Source organism: Phoca vitulina, unplaced genomic scaffold (assembly GCF_004348235.1).
Source record: "Phoca vitulina isolate PV1807 unplaced genomic scaffold, GSC_HSeal_1.0 scaffold58, whole genome shotgun sequence".
Lineage (NCBI taxonomy): Eukaryota > Metazoa > Chordata > Mammalia > Carnivora > Phocidae > Phoca > Phoca vitulina.
Genome location: NW_022589761.1, coordinates 8,407,711 through 8,422,848, shown reverse-complemented (window position 1 = coordinate 8,422,848; position 15,138 = coordinate 8,407,711). Strand labels below are relative to the sequence as shown.

The 15,138-nt window shown below is 54.9% G+C and overlaps 1 protein-coding gene across 1 annotated transcript in view; it reads right to left on the bottom strand.

The window, feature by feature from the left end:
* The window catches only part of RYR1 (ryanodine receptor 1), a 108,300-nt gene extending 94,957 nt beyond the window's left edge, over positions 1-13,343 (bottom strand). Inside the window, exons 1-12 of the mRNA XM_032390159.1 lie at positions 13,296-13,343; positions 8,189-8,308; positions 6,983-7,087; positions 5,857-5,931; positions 5,695-5,773; positions 5,287-5,399; positions 4,867-4,960; positions 3,630-3,723; positions 3,399-3,473; positions 2,909-3,065; positions 2,604-2,768; positions 397-518 (exon numbers count right to left, since the gene is read on the bottom strand). Of these exons, the coding sequence (XP_032246050.1) occupies positions 397-518; positions 2,604-2,768; positions 2,909-3,065; positions 3,399-3,473; positions 3,630-3,723; positions 4,867-4,960; positions 5,287-5,399; positions 5,695-5,773; positions 5,857-5,931; positions 6,983-7,087; positions 8,189-8,308; positions 13,296-13,343 (1,247 nt within the window). The remainder of the gene's footprint in view (positions 1-396; positions 519-2,603; positions 2,769-2,908; positions 3,066-3,398; positions 3,474-3,629; positions 3,724-4,866; positions 4,961-5,286; positions 5,400-5,694; positions 5,774-5,856; positions 5,932-6,982; positions 7,088-8,188; positions 8,309-13,295) is intronic.
* Between the last annotated feature and the right edge of the window lie 1,795 nt (positions 13,344-15,138).

The window sequence follows — 15,138 nt, the reverse complement described above, 5'->3', positions numbered from 1 at the left end:
ACCCCCTGGCCCCCGGAGAACTCTCACGGACACACCTGTTTCACTGAGACTGACATTGGCCTGAGGTCACCCAGTGGCCAAGGACAGGGCCAGGACGGGGACTCACGCCTGCGTAAGCACAGGGGGTCGTGGAAGCAGGTGTTAGGCTGGGGAGCTCCAGGATCAAGGGTCTGGGTGTCAGCGGTGATCAGGGATGTGAGGTCAAAATCATGGTTATCAAGGTCAGATTAGGGGTCAAGTGTATAGAGGTCAGAGGCTTAGAGGTTAGGGATCCTGTGCATGTTAGGGGTGTGGAAGTCAGCGGTAGAGATTAAAGGGGTCAGGTGTATGACTACCAGGAGCTTGGGGGTCAAGGTGGGGCCTGGCAGCGGGGTGCAGAGTGGGCAGGTGGCTCACTTGATGAACTGGTTGTATAGGCCAGCAGTGCTGTAAATCATGCGGGCAGCCTGGGACTCCTCCTGCTGGCAGCGGGTCAGTGACAACGCGTCGTCCATGTGGCCTTCCTGGTGCAGCATGGCCTGGCAGTGGGAGGACAGAGAGGTCAGCAGTGGGCCGGGCCACCAAGGGCGATGCCCTCAGACCTCCATCCAGACTAGCCCCAGAGCTGCCCCCTGTCCTCCACTGAGTCTCTCTGCAGGACACCGCCTTCTATCCCTCTTCACCTGACTCTTCCATTCTCTCTCTTTCCCCCCCCCCCCCCCCCCCCCCCCCCCCCCCCCGCCTCTCCTCTGTCTCAGTCTCTGTCTCTCTCTGTCTCTGTCTCTTCCTTTCTCTCTGTCTGTATCCCCCTTTGACTCCGTGTTTGCCTCTCTTTTTTTTTTTTTAAAGATTTTATTTATTTATTTGAGAGAGAGAGAATGAGAGACAGAGAGCATGAGAGGGAGGAGAGTCAGAGGGAGAAGCAGACTCCCCGCTGAGCAGGGAGCCCGATGCGGGACTCGATCCCGGGACTCCAGGATCATGACCTGAGCCGAAGGCAGTCGCTTAACCAGCTGAGCCACCCAGGCACCCCCAGTGTTTGCCTCTCTCTTACTCTGTCTTGTCTATCTCCAGGCCAGACCCTCTCCACCCGTACCTACTACTGACTTAACATTCTCCCACCAGAAAGCTCTAACGGCACCCCCTAACTTAACATATCCCAGACTGAGTGCCTGACCACCTTTCCGTAAGATGAGACCATCTCGGCTTCCAGCTTTCGTCTGAGCCGACCTCCCCAGGGCCCTGTCCAGTCCCACTGGCTGTGAATACCACCACTGCTGACAGCTCCCACAGTTCCCTTTGGGCCTGTCTCTACATCCTCCCATCAGGTATCCAACTACAAGCCTCGTTTTCTGCAAACGGGTGTCTCCCTACTCTTCCAATTCATTCACTCTTTATCGAGGGGCTCTGTTCTAGACCCTGGATCCCTGTCATCCTGAGCGGACACTTGACTGTCCCCGACTCAGTTAATGGCCACTTCCATCCTTCCAGTTGCTCAGGGCAAAAATCATGGCATCATCCTCAACCCCTGTCCCTCTCACCTCGATATCCAGTCTGTCAGAAAATCCTGTTGGCTCCACCCTCACAATACAACCAGAATCTGCCACCTTCCCTACTCCACAGTCCCCACCCTGGTCCTGCCACTGTTTTGTCCCATCTGACCATGGCAGCAGTCGCCTCCCTGGGCCCCCTACTCCAGCTCTGCTCCTCACCCCCACCCTACAAGCAGCTAAGGAACCACGTGAACCTGAGTCAGGTCACCTCGCTGGCCTGCTCAAAACGCTCTTGGGGCTCCATCTCACTAAGGGTAAAAGCTGGGACCCTCCCCATAGCCCACAAGACCCCACATGATTGGCTCGCATCTCTCCTCTGTCCTTGTCTTCCAAGACTCATCCCTCAATCTCTGTGCTCCAGCCAAACTGGATCTTCTTTCTGGTACTTCAACAAACCAATCTCATTCCAACCTCAGGGCCTTTGCACATACTGTGCCCTCGGTCCAGAGTGGCTATGTACTTCATTAAAGGCAGTTTATTCACCATGTCTCAGTTTATTCACCATGTCTCACCTACTTTTCCACACACACATCCAGAACAACTGGGGTACTCAATAATTTGCCAAATGTTATTCTTGGTCTGTTTGTCACTGTCTCTGTCTCTCTCTGTCTTTTCCATCTCTCCTTCTCTGTCTTTGTCTTTCTCTGTTTTTCTGTTTCCATGTCTTTTTTTTTTTTTTTAAGATTTATTTATTTATTTGAGAGAGAGAGCGTGCACACAGAGGAAGAGGGAGAAGCAGACACCCTGCTGAGCAGGGAGCCCGAAGCAGGTCTTGATCAGGACCCTGGGATCATGACCTGAGCCGAAGGCAGATGCTTAACCGACTGAACCACGTACACATCCCTGTTTCCATGTCTTTTTGTCTCTGCCTTTCTCTGTCTCTGTATCTCTCTCCTTCTCCGCCTCTCTCTCCCTCTGTCTATCCCTCTTTCTTCTTTCCTGTCTCTCTCAATCTCAGTTTCTCTCTCAGTCCTGCCCTCAAACTCCCAAAGGCTCAAGCATGACCACCGCCCAGTCCCCTTCCTGCGCCCCTGCCGACACCCCCACCCCTTCCCCTCGCCAGGCACCCACCTTCTTCTTGAGCACACCAAGCCGCAGGGCCTTGGGGTCTGGGGCGGCGTAGGTGAGCCACAGGCCCGAGGCCACATGCTGCACAAAGCACAGTGACTCCCCATACTTGATCTCAGGGGGACCCATGCCGTCCACATCCCTCTTGGGGGCCGTATCCAGCTTCTCCTGCAGGGGCAGGGGACAGAGGTCAGCCTCCTCTGCCTGTGCATTTAATCAGGGAGCCCCCCCGCCCAAGAGCCTGTGGAGTGGGGGATGGGGCCAGATTCGGGGCTCCAAGTGAGGGAGGGCACCCTGACCCCACCGACCTTGGAGATGCGGAAGCAGAAGGAGGTGGCCTTGGTGTGGGCCTTGCTGGCATCAACCACCACCAGGCCCTGGTCCTCGGTGAGCGCCAGGTACCGCCCCGTGGTGACATGCCGGATACGGAGTGGCTGGCCCCAGCGCAGGTGGCTTCCACTCCAGCTGCGAAGGGTGGGGGCACGGAGGGTCAGAGGACTCCCCCAGCCCTCCCACGGACACCACAGTCTTGGTCCAAACCTCATCAAGCCCCCAGTCTTCCTGCGGGGGGGCGGGGCGTCTCCTCGCATTTTGACTGGGGACCCCCGATCTCTCCCTCGGGAATGCCCACCCTCCCCTAAGTCCTTTTCCTCCAGGATTCGAGGACCCTGAAGACCCTCCTCACCTTCTCGGGCTCCTCAGATTTTCCCTCACAACACTCCCGTTTCCTTCTCAGATCTTCAAGACCCTCTCTCCCCTCCCAGGCCCCCCAGGAGCTCTCAGCCCCAAACCCCCCACCTGATTCTCAGTGGCTCCAGTCTCCAGAGGGAGCGGGCGTGGGTGCACACACCTCCCCCCTCGTAGTGGACAAGTCTGGGGGCACAAGAGAGAGTGAGGTCAGGGGTTCAGTCACCAGCCCCCCAGAATGTGATCCCCAACCCCACCCAAAGGGTGCTATCCCCCCTGGCCTACCTCTGTGCTCCCCCCTCCTGCCCCAACACCCCAGGGCCTCTTGTCCCCATCCCAGACCTGCGCTGGTCCTCACTGTCAGCGGGGGAAATGGTCAGGCATTCATCCATGTGTCCATGAAAGAGGCGGAGGACGTGGCCCCCGGTCACATAGCCTGGAGAGGAGCAAGGGAAAGAGGTCACTGCGGGGCTGGAGACCTGGAGGGGCCCGGGAGCCCAAGTGGAGTCCAGGGGTCCTGCTTTTCCCCTGTGGGAGACTGGGACTGGGTTTGGGGGGGTCTGCAGTTAGAGATCTGAGTTTCAGGATCTCTGAAATCAGACTGCCCATGCAGTCTGAGATTTGGGCTAAGTTTGAGGTCTGAAGTGGGGGTATGAGATTTAGGGTCTAAGGTGGGGAATCTAAGTTTGGGGGTCTGAGTGTACAGGGTTGAGGTTGAGGGTTTTGTGGGTCTGAGTTTGGATTTTTGAGGTTGGGATCAGAGGTTTGAGTCTAATGTTCCCAGATACTGGGCTCTGAGTTCCAAGGCTTGATTTGGGGTCTGGGGTTAGAGGTGTGATGATTGAGTCTGAGGCTAGGGTCTGGACTTTGAGTGTTGATTTTGGAGGTCCGAGGCTGGTATCTGAGGTTTGGGGTCTGAAGTTAGATCTGGGCTTTGGAGTCAGAAGCTGGTGCATTTGAGATTAAGCCCTGAGTTTCAGGATCTGTGGTCTGAGTCTCAGCTTGGGTTGAGGTTTGGGTGTGAGAGTTGGGGTCAAAGTTTTGGGGTCATGCTGTGGGGTCCTAGCATGAGGGTCTGAATTTGGAAGATGATTTTAGATATTTGAGGTTAAAACTTGGAAGTCTGAGGTCAGTTGACTGAGGTTTGGGGTCTGAATTAGAGGTCTTGGTTTGAGTATTTGGGTATCTGGGTTTGAATTTGGGGGTCTGAGTGTGGGGAGCTGAGGTCTCTATCTGTGCTTGTCATCTGAGGCTTGGGCGTCTGAGGGATAAGCTCCAAATGTGATATTTTCAGCTTTGGATCTGAGTTTAAGGGTCTGACTGACCTCCAGTGCCTGAGTTTGGCATGTGAGCTTTGGGGTCTGGATTCGGGTGGCTGATACTGAGTTTGGGGTTTGGGGTCTGAGCTCCAGTGTTCTGGATTTGGGGTCAGTTGGACGTCTAAGTATGAGGGTCATAATTTGGAGATCTAGGTTTGGGGTCTGAGGTTCCAAGGCTCAGTATGGACATGTTTGAGGGGCAATGTGGGAAGTCTGTTTTGGGGGTCTTAATCTAGGGGCATGAGGTCTGGGACCCTCACCCTCTTCACAGCCGGAGCAGATGGGGTTCATGTTCCACAGTGTCTGCATGAAGGAGGCGTCAACCTGGAGCTCCCCACTGGCCGTGGACAGGTGCTGGGTGCAGCCAGGATGTGGCAGTCAGAGACGATGGTGGGGTGAGCAACAGTTCCAGAGTCAGAGGCCAGAAACCAAAGGCGGAAGCCGGGAAAGCGGCAGACAGGAGACAGAAAATCAGAGATCACAGATCAGGAAACCAAGATCCAGCTGGGGCATGGGGCACCAAAGACCAGAAGTGGATGCCAGAGGTCAGGAAACTTGGAATCGGGAGTCAGGACGTGGGGGCCAGAGAGCCCACAAATGGAGGATGAGGAGGTGGGCGGTCCCGGGGGGGCCCCCCAGCCCTGGGGCAGCAGTAGCTGGCTGGGGGTGGGATTGCTCACCAGGTAGCGCTCTGAGGAGACACTAACGAGGATGAGGTCATCCCCAACGCGGACCTTCTCTCCCTCCGACCTCTGCTTGGAGGCCGGGTGCATCGTCCACCAACAGGCCTCTCCTGGGGTGGGGGGCAAGCTGTCAGAATGAGAGCTACCCAGAATGCCCTTCCCCAAGGGCTTCCCAGCCACAGAGCCTCCCCAGCCCTCTGTCCCAAATTCTCCTATCATCTCCTATTACCTACTCTTTGCCTCACATCCTCCATTCCTGCCCTCAGACCCTCTGCCTAGGGTTCCGCCATGCTGGCCCAAGTTGCCCTTGTCCCCCGCATCCCTGCCCCCCCGTCCTGCACCTCCTGCACCCTGGCCCCTGCCTGCAGTCTCCCCATCCCCACCCTCCCCCCTCCAGCGCCGCACCTGTGGCATCTTCCTGCAGTCCCACGTCGAAGGCCAGCTTGTCAGTCATGGAGCGGGAGGTGGTAAGGCAGCTCAAGTACTAGGGTTGCAGAGGGGAGTCAGCCTCCTCCGGCGGGCCCTGCGTCCCCTGCCCTGCCCACGCGCCCTCGCTCTGGCACTCACCATGCTGCTGTGTGTGTGTCGGAGCAGGATGGCATGGCCATACAGGAGTGTCCTGTGGCCCCCGCCCTGGGACGACTGCGGCGGGGACGGTGGGGGAGAGAGGGCACAGAGTGAGTACAGAACCCCCCAAGGCATCTGGCCTATCCCAGGTGGCAGTATGCTCCCCATAAAATAGCATGCTCAGGCCTGGACACAAGGAAGCCTTAGCTCAGACCCTCAACAGATTCTTCGCCTCAGTTTCCCCATTCACGGAAGTAGGGGCTGTGTCTCTGAGAAGCCTGTGGGTAGGACGTTTTATATTTCCCAAAGCCCACTCTGTCCTCCCTGCCCCCTTCATCTTGTTAACCAGGCCCCAAAATCCCTCAGGGAGGCTGAACCCCTGTTCCAGTTGCCTGGGGACTCCTAGGGAAGCCCCAATACCTCATATACCATGGGCCTTGGCCCCTTTTGCTGTAACCTGTCCTAACGTATGCACCAGTGTAGTCCTACCAGTCGTTAAATCTTTGAACCTCCCCACAGGGACCCGCCCTGTGCTGCCCCACACACCCCCCCAAGCACAAGGAGACTCTGCCCCTCCTGGGGGGAGGGGGTCACCCGGTCTCTCGATGGCATCATGCCTCCCATCCTGGCTCTCACATGCCCATGCTCTGAGGGGGCCATGTGATGGGGCCCCATGATCACATGGCCGACCTACTCCTAGAGTGGAGGGGACCCACACTTGGAACAGGGGGAGGCGAGAGGGGAGGTCCCATGCAGAGAAGAGCTGGGATCAGGGTTGGAGGAAAGGATGGGAAAGAGAAGAAAGGAGCAGGCGGGGGCATGGGGGCTCAGAAGCCCCCACGCCCTTCCTTCCTTCCTGCCTGGCCTGTGTGGACTCCACAGCCCCTGACAACTGGGGTGGGGGAGGCCCCCAGCCCCTGTGTGCAGGATGTGCGCCCAAGAGGCGGGCCTGGGGTCAGGAGAGGTGGGAAGGACAAGGTGACACCCAAGGCCAGACCTACCCACTTATCCAAATTGAGGGCCTGCGGGGGGCGGGGTGGAGAGAGGAAGAAGAGCAGATGGTGAACAAGCCCCAGGTCTTCCCACCCAGCCCTGGCCCTGCCCCCGCCTGGGCCGGGAGCCTCACCTCCACGCCAGCCTCCACGGTATTGGCCAGCATTTCCTGCAGGGCTCGGACCGACAGGGACTGCTCCAGGACGAAGCAACAGATGGCCAGATCGGGGGGCACATTCTGGGGGTGGGAAGATGTGAGGGGGGTGCCTGAAGGCCCCTGAGTGCTGGTCTAAATACCCACACCCCTTACGGACCCAGACCTGACCCCAATCCCCCAAGAAGCCCCTGTACTCTGCCTCCCCTTCAGATACCCTGAATCTATACCAACATCACAGGAAACATGCCTCCTCCCTCGAACACCTAAACCCCACCCGAACCTCCCAGAAGCTTCCACACCACCCTCCCCGCCTGAGTACCCCACAGCCCACCTAATCTCAGAGCGAGCCTCAGCCTGCACCTGCTCCAACGCCATGCCTTCCCCTGCAGATAGCCCAAACCTCTGCAACGCCCCAGGAAGCCCCACCCCTGCAATCACCATCAGAGAGCCCCAATTCCTGCCTCCTCCCTCAGACACTGAACACTGCTTCCAAATCACAGCAGGGTCCAACCTTGTGCCTTCCTCCTCAGTCTCCCACCCAGTCACCTCAGACTCCGGAGCATCCTCCCCCTTGGACCCAAGACTCTCTGACTCCCTCAGACCCTCGGCCTCCTCCACCATCTGACTCCACGTCCTCTCCCTTTCCCAGCTTCCAGGTCACCTCCACTCTCAGACGCTGAGTCCACCTCACCCTCAGACCTGGGCTCCCTCCACTCTCAGCTTCTAACTCCCTCCTCAGTCAGCACCCCCCTATCCCGCTAGCATCCCCCAATCCTGCAGGCCCTTTTGCTTTGGATCCAAGGCCCTCTGCCCCCTTAAACACCTGCCTCCTGAGACTCCTGAGCCTCTGTCCCTTCCTCCGAAGACCTCCACCCCTACCTACCTCAGACCTCTAGCCCCCTTTTCTTTTCAACTCCCCATTTTGTCTCCCATCAGCAGCCACCTCTAGATCCCCTCTTCTTTGAACTCAAGATCCTCCATCCCCTCAGACTCCCCCTGCCCAGGTCCCCTGCTCTCCCTTCTCAGACCTCCACTCCCACCTGTCTCGGACCTCCAGCCCCCTTTTCCTTCTTAGCCCCTCTCTGTTTGCTCTCCCGTCAGCACCCCCTCTTCAGACCCAGATCCCTCTTCTTTGGACCCTAGACTCTGCCCCTTCAGACCCCCCCACACTCCCACACTGACCTGGGCATTGCTTGTGGGCTCCAGGAAGCAGAGGCGGTTGCCGAAGCCCTCGGCGGCCAGGCAGAGCTTGAGCTGCTCCTTGAGCACGGTGGCGCTGCACTGAAGGACCACTTCGTCATCCTGTGGGCAGACCACGGGGTCAGACACTGCAGACACTGCAGACCGTCACCCTACCCTTCTCCTCACGAAAGAGACGGCGACTGATAATACCAGCTCACAAAGTGTCACATGGGGGCCCATGCTGAGGGCTCCACACACTTTTAACATGCCATGAGACAGAAGCTAGAGTCATCCCCATTTTCAAATGGGGAAACTGAGGCTCAAGGAGGGGGCATAGCTTGTCCAAGGCCACACAGCTGCTAAGGGGAGGAGCTGGGATTTGAACCCCAGTCCTACTGGCTCCAGTGGGGTCCGCAAGGTGAGCCACTGGAGGTGGAAACTATAAACCCCCCAATTTCAATGGCTTTTAAGCTCAGCCTTCTCTAATTTCTCTTTTGTGTATTGTTTCGGTAAAAGCTATCAATTAAGGGGCGCCTGGGTGGCTCAGTTGGTTAAGCGACTGCCTTCGGCTCAGGTCATGATCCTGGAGTCCCGGGATCGGGTCCCGCATCGGGCTCCCTGCTCAGCAGGGAGTCTGCTTCTCCCTCTGACCCTCCCCCCTCTCATGCTCTATCTCATTCTCTCTCTCAAATAAATAAATAAATAAATCTTAAAAAAAAAAAAAAAGCTATCAATTAAGGAGCGCTTTCTCTCTTTTTCTTCTTCTTTCTTTCTTTTTTTTTTTTTTTAATTTAAGTAGGCTCCAAACCCGGCATGGAGCCCAACGCGGGGCTCAAACACACGATCCTAAGATCAAGACCTGGACTGATACCAAGAGTCACCCCAAGGAGTGCTTTCTAATGACACTTGAATGCAATGCCGGGGCCCAGGCTGGATCCTGGACAGGCCACAAGGGACTCCTTCCTGGTGACCGCTGGTGAAAGCCGGACCAGGACCGTGACAGATAATGGCATCCGAGCAAGGCTACATTTCCTGACATTGATGACTGTCCTGTGGTTTTGTAAGAGGCGACTGCCCTTGTTCCTTTGGAAACAGACACTGAAGTGTTTTAGGACTTAAGTATCATGTCCACAGCTTACCCTCAAACAGTTGAGGGGGGAAATGTGCACAGAGGGAGGGCGGGGGAGAGAGATAAAGCAAATGTGCCAAATCTTAACAAGTGGGGGAAATGACTTACGGCCACGCGGGAGTTCTTCGAAGTAACCTTGCAACTCTGCTCTAAGCTGGAAATGATTTCAAGGTTATAAGCTAAGGTTTTAAGTGAAATAGAGTATTTTCTATGTGCTGGGTCCCATTCCAAGAACTTAACACGTATGAACTCACTACTGAATCCTCTGACGTTAAGTTCTATGATGTGAACCTGTGGAAACTGAGACCCAGAGAGGTCAAGTAAGCTGCCTGAGGTCACACAGCTGTCCTGCAGCTGAGCTGGGATTTGATCCCCACACCGTGGCTCTATATGCCACACTCTTAGAACAGTAGACCACCTCTTCATACATTAGTAAAGTAGCCCCTATCTACAGTTATAACTAATATACGTGTGCACGGGGGAATGCCCAACACTTTGACATCAGTCAGAAGTGATAGAGACCTCAGCTCTTAACCATTAAGTAAGGCAGTGGTTATTTCCTTCCACAGCTGAGAAAACAGGCTCAAGGAAGTTCGGTGTCCCGCCTGAGGTCCCACAGCCTCCAGCCCCTCCATCCAGCATATCACACAAACTCGCTCCAGTCCCTGGCTCCTGAGCACACGGGCAGCCCCCCGTCGGCTGCTCAGCCAGGGAGGAAGGAGAGGTCTGATCTGCCCTGTAACCTCCAACCCCGACCTCCCGGCACACGCTGGGCACTTGTGTGTTCAGAGGGCTAGACAGCTTGCATGTATTAAGCACTTACTGTCTGCCCGGCTTTACGCTCAGGGCTTTACGTTCCTTCGGCGGATAGCTATTGGGTAGCGGCTGCAGCCAGGCTCTGATCTGGGCACCAGATATAGAGGAGCGAATAAAGCAGACAAAGTCCCTGTCCTCATGGGGCTGCCATCCTCGTGGGGGACACACACAATACGCAAAGGGATAGGTTCATAATTTTCACGTCAGTGACCAGTATTATGAAACAACCCAGGCTGATGTCATAGAGTGGTTTTAGGGGTAGGGATGACATCTGTGAGGGGGTGAAGTGGCAGCCTCTCTGAGGAGGTGACATCTGAGCTGTGCCTTGCCTGACTAACAAGAAGGGGATCCGGCCTGCTCATCTCTGGGGGAAGAACGTTCTGGAAGCCAGGCAGCCTGTGCCGAGGCCTGTGGCTGGAGGGAGCCAACGTGGGTGCTGAGGAATAGCAGGAGGCAGTTGGCAGAAGGAGCGAGAAAGCGGGAGGAGATGAGCTCAGAGAGAGTCTGCAGGGAGCCCCTTGAATCCTTATGGTACCTACTTTTGCCCCTATTTTCCAGATTAGGAAACTGAGGCTCAGAGAGAAAACTTCAAATCACTTGCCCAAAGTTAGGAAGCAAGCAAATGGCAAACCAGGATATCAGCCAGAGACTGGAGGCCTAATCGCTACACCAAGATCCTCTAACTTCCTCCTGCAGCAGCATGAACGGAGGTGGCCTGGTTACAAATGCAGGTCCCTTGCTGCCTTAGTTTCCCACCCAACACCAAGGGCATGAGTCAGTGGCTCTGGGGTGAGGTGAGCGGTGAATCCGGACCATTACCAGCATCCAGGAGGCTCTGACGTGGGCCATGCTTTGAGCAACCCCAACCTAGGCAGGGCTAGAGGTCACCACCCATCAAACGGAAATGAATTTGTTTTGGGTGGGGGGGAGCACGGCCACCATGCTTAAAAAATTGAAATGAAGTAGAGCAGAACATAGCAACATGCCCCCCCCGTTCTAAGGGCTCCCTACATTTTATGAAACCTGTTTCCAGGAAAAACTAGATGTGTGTGAATGCACCCAACTTGTCTATAATCGCACGAATTGGGAGGCAACCCAAATGTCCATCAGCAGGTGAACTGAGAAACAAATTGTGGCACATTGACACAGTGCAGTACCACTCGGCAACAAAAAGAAATAAACTCTTGACACATGCCATGTGGATAAATGTCAAAAATAGGCTGAGCAAAGGAAGCAAGGCAAAGGAGCATATACTAATATGAAACCCTCCAAGTGCCTAATGAAAACCAGTGACATACAGCAGACAGACAGGGTGAGTACTGCAAAGATCAAGAGGGAACTTTCTGGGGTAAAGGAAATGTTCTATGTCTTGCTTATGATGGTGGTTTCATGCGTGTGTAGTTTTTCGAAACTCACTGAACTAGGACACCTAAAATGGGTACAATTTATTGCATGTCAATTATACCTCAATAAAGTTGGGTTTTAAAAATAATATATGTGTGTATTTGCATGAGCTGGGTTGCAAGATAAAATGTATTTCTGACTGGTGGGATGAGGTCCAAAAAGTGTGAGAAAAATACCACACCACCTCCAATAAAGTTCAGGAAAACAGACCTAGTCTGGGGCCAAGAGATGCCAGGGCCAGAGTTGTAGACCCCAGCACAGGTTAACCTGGCAAATCTGAGGTCAGTTCTCCACTTGTGAAAGCAGGAGGGGTGGGTCCTAGGGGCATCCAGAGATGACACTTTCTGGCCTTGACCTTGGGCAAGTGACTCTACCACTCAGGCCTTGGTTTCCCTCAAATCTCCCAGGGAGATAAAGATAGGGCCCTACCTCAGAAGATAGGGTAGGCGAGGATATAATTAGATGTCTCAGGAGACCAAGGCCCTGGGCATGGCGCCTGACGTAGAGCGGCTGCTCAAGGCTAATACCATGGCCATGGTCTTATTAGGGCCGGGGAGGAGGGGAGAGCCCAACCCATGGTGTCTGCTAAGGGGTTGGAGCTGGGGCAAGAGTCTAGGGTGAAGCTAGGCCTCCTCCTGTGGCCGAATGACCAGCTGTCCCTATCCTTCACTATTAGCCCCAGCTGTTTGTTCCTCCCTCCCAGGAAACCCGACCCAGCTCACCAGGGTCCTATTCTGGGGCCCCAGAATGCTGTGTCAGCATTTCCCAGGGCCTGGGAGGAGGAGGGGAGGGGCTATCGCAGGGTCAGCAGACCTGGCCCAGAAGAGAGAACACCCCCTCCCATACACTCAGCCACTGGCAGGGAAAAGTGGGAAGGACTCTGAGTTGGGCAGCCCCTCCCCCACACACACACCCTCTCCCTGTCCCCTGCCCAGGCCCCAGAAAAGCCGGCTATTCTGGGAGGGACACCTGTTGTTCCAATTCTCATCCCTGCCCCCCAATAGGGGAGCAGAGATGCCAGGAGAGACAGAGCTAGGGAGGCAGAACAAAATGCAGAAGGCCTAAAGCCAAAGAACAAAGACAGAGACAGGGAGAGACAGAGATGGAGAGACAGCAAGACAGAGACAACCCAAAGAGATGGATAGGGAGAGACACTACCCAGAGACCTTTAGCAGCCATATTTGGCCCTCCTACCCAAAAGAGGGGAGGGAAGAAAGAAGACCCAGAACCGAGGGTCCCCTCAGGAGACCCTCAAGGGCTGGAAGTTCAAAGAAGTTAGGTCCTCCAGACCACCCCAGCCCCGTTCCCAAAATTTAAATTAGGTCAGAGTCTGGAGCAAAAGAGAATTAGGCTAGGTGGTGTGTGGGGGCGGGGGGCAGGGAGAACAGCTAAATTAAGCTCAGGAATTAGAACCACCTTCCACAAGTGCCGGCTTCCAGGGTGGTGGGAGGGGGGTGCTCCTTCAGCTAACCCCTCTTCTCTGGGACAAATAGCTAATGTCAGAAGAGAGAGTGGCCGAAAATCCCCCTCCCCATTCTGCAGTCCCAAAGTCTTCTAATTCTCTATGGTGAGAAAGGTGAGCGAGACTGAGAGACAAAAAAGGAGAAAGATAGAGTGACGGTCACCCAAAGGGACAGAGGAATAGACCCTGAGACTCAAAGGCCACCAGCGATCAGTACAGAGACATCCGGAGACAAGGAGACACTCAGAGGGACCCGAGAGATAGCCCCAGAGACCCCCTAACACAGAGATACGCACCGTGCGCAGAAACTGGACCTCATCCTCACCCTCTCCTCCGTCACCCATGATGTCGAGGCCCGAGGGGCGCAGGCTGAGGTCGGGGAATAGGAGGAGGGGGCTGCAGGCTGGGCGGGTGGGCTGGGATCGGAGACCTCTGGGGCACCCGGGAGGTAGATGGAACTGCGAGGAGGATTCGCCTGCTGGACAGAGCTGGGAGGAGGTCCCCGCCCCCCCGGTTCCCATTGGGCCAGGACGTCCAAGGCCACGCCCCCTCACCAGAGCCCCACCCTCAGGCCCCAAACCTTGGCCAGAGGTACGCGTAGGTGGCATGGGAGGTTGTAGGGGGAGCGTCTGGAAGGTAGCTGCCCCCTCTGCACCTCTAGGGTAAGGAAGGTCATTCTCCCATTTCACAGAGAGCAAACTGAGGCTCTGAGCTGGGAAGCCTCTGCTTGATGCCATACAGTGGAGCTGGGATGCACATCAAGGTCTCCCGAATTTAAAAAGCACTGTACTTAGTGATTAAAAGCAAGGACTCTGAGCCAGATAGTCTGGATCTGAATCCCAGGCTTGCCACTCCCTTATGTGTCCTTGGACAAGTCCTATCCCCGCTCTGTGCCTCAGTTTCCCCAACTGGTAAGGAGAAATTAATAATATCTACCTCACAGGGCCTTTGCAAGGATTAAATGAGATAATTTATTTACAGCACTTAAAGAGTACCAATGCATAGTAAATGTTATTATTAAGTGTTGCTTACATCATCATCATCATCATCATCATCATTATAAAATCTTTTGAGGCAGAAATAATAGCCATAGCAGACATCTTTTGTGTGCCTGTTGTATTTGAGGCCCCAAAGATATTTTCACTGCATCTCATTTAGTTGTCAGGACAATCCTGCTATTATCACATTATTTAGAGGAGGAAATAAAAATGCATGGTCCTTACCATGTTTAATTTTAAGGACCAGAATGAATGAAATCAGTAGACTTATGGTGCCCATTTTACAGATGAGGAAAGCTGAGGACAGTGAGGTAGAGTGACTTGCCCAGGGTCACACAGAGGCTGAGCAAAGGATCTGAACCCAGTGCTAGGGTTCTTACCCATTCCACTTTATTGTCTTGATATATAATAAAATCTAATTATAACAAAAACCCATTCCTAAGGGCCACCTTCCTCCCCACCCCCCTGGCCCCCCCACCACCAGAGTTCTAACCCTCCTTCTCCCCAGGGGCTGCCTGAGCCACTGAAGGCCACTAGCTGGGCCACCCCTTTATGCAGATGAGCTCCATGGGTTTTGTCAACAGGAGAGACCTGAGAGGGGTAAGCAGCTCCTTCTTGCTTTCTTGCTTAGGGTCCTCCATGGCCTGAAGGCACACTGGCTCCCCTGGGTCCCCCACCGGCTCTGGGGAGCGTGGCTATGGAGCTTGGAAAACCGGCCTCTGCATTTCCCTAAAACAGGCCGCTATGAGGCTTGGAGGCCCAGTGCAGGACACCAAACATACCTGGGACTCCTGCCAGTCATACAACTTTGTGCCTCTGGGCCTCAGTTTCTTCATCTGTCAGTTGGGCTAATTTAGAAGAGTCCCTACATGGGGCTGGGGGTAGGGGTCATGAGAAAACCTTTTAGAGCCTATGATATGGTAACTTATTGATACAGGTAACTTATTGATAATATTAAAATTATTAACATGTAATGGTATCTCTTAAGTTATACAAAACAATATCTTGCAGTCCAATAAAATTATACATCAGGGGCGCCTGGGTGGCTCAGTCGTTAAGCGTCTGCCTTCGGCTCAGGTCATGATCCCGGGGTGCTGGGATCGAGCCCCGCATCGGGCTCCCTGCTCCGCGGGAAGCCTGC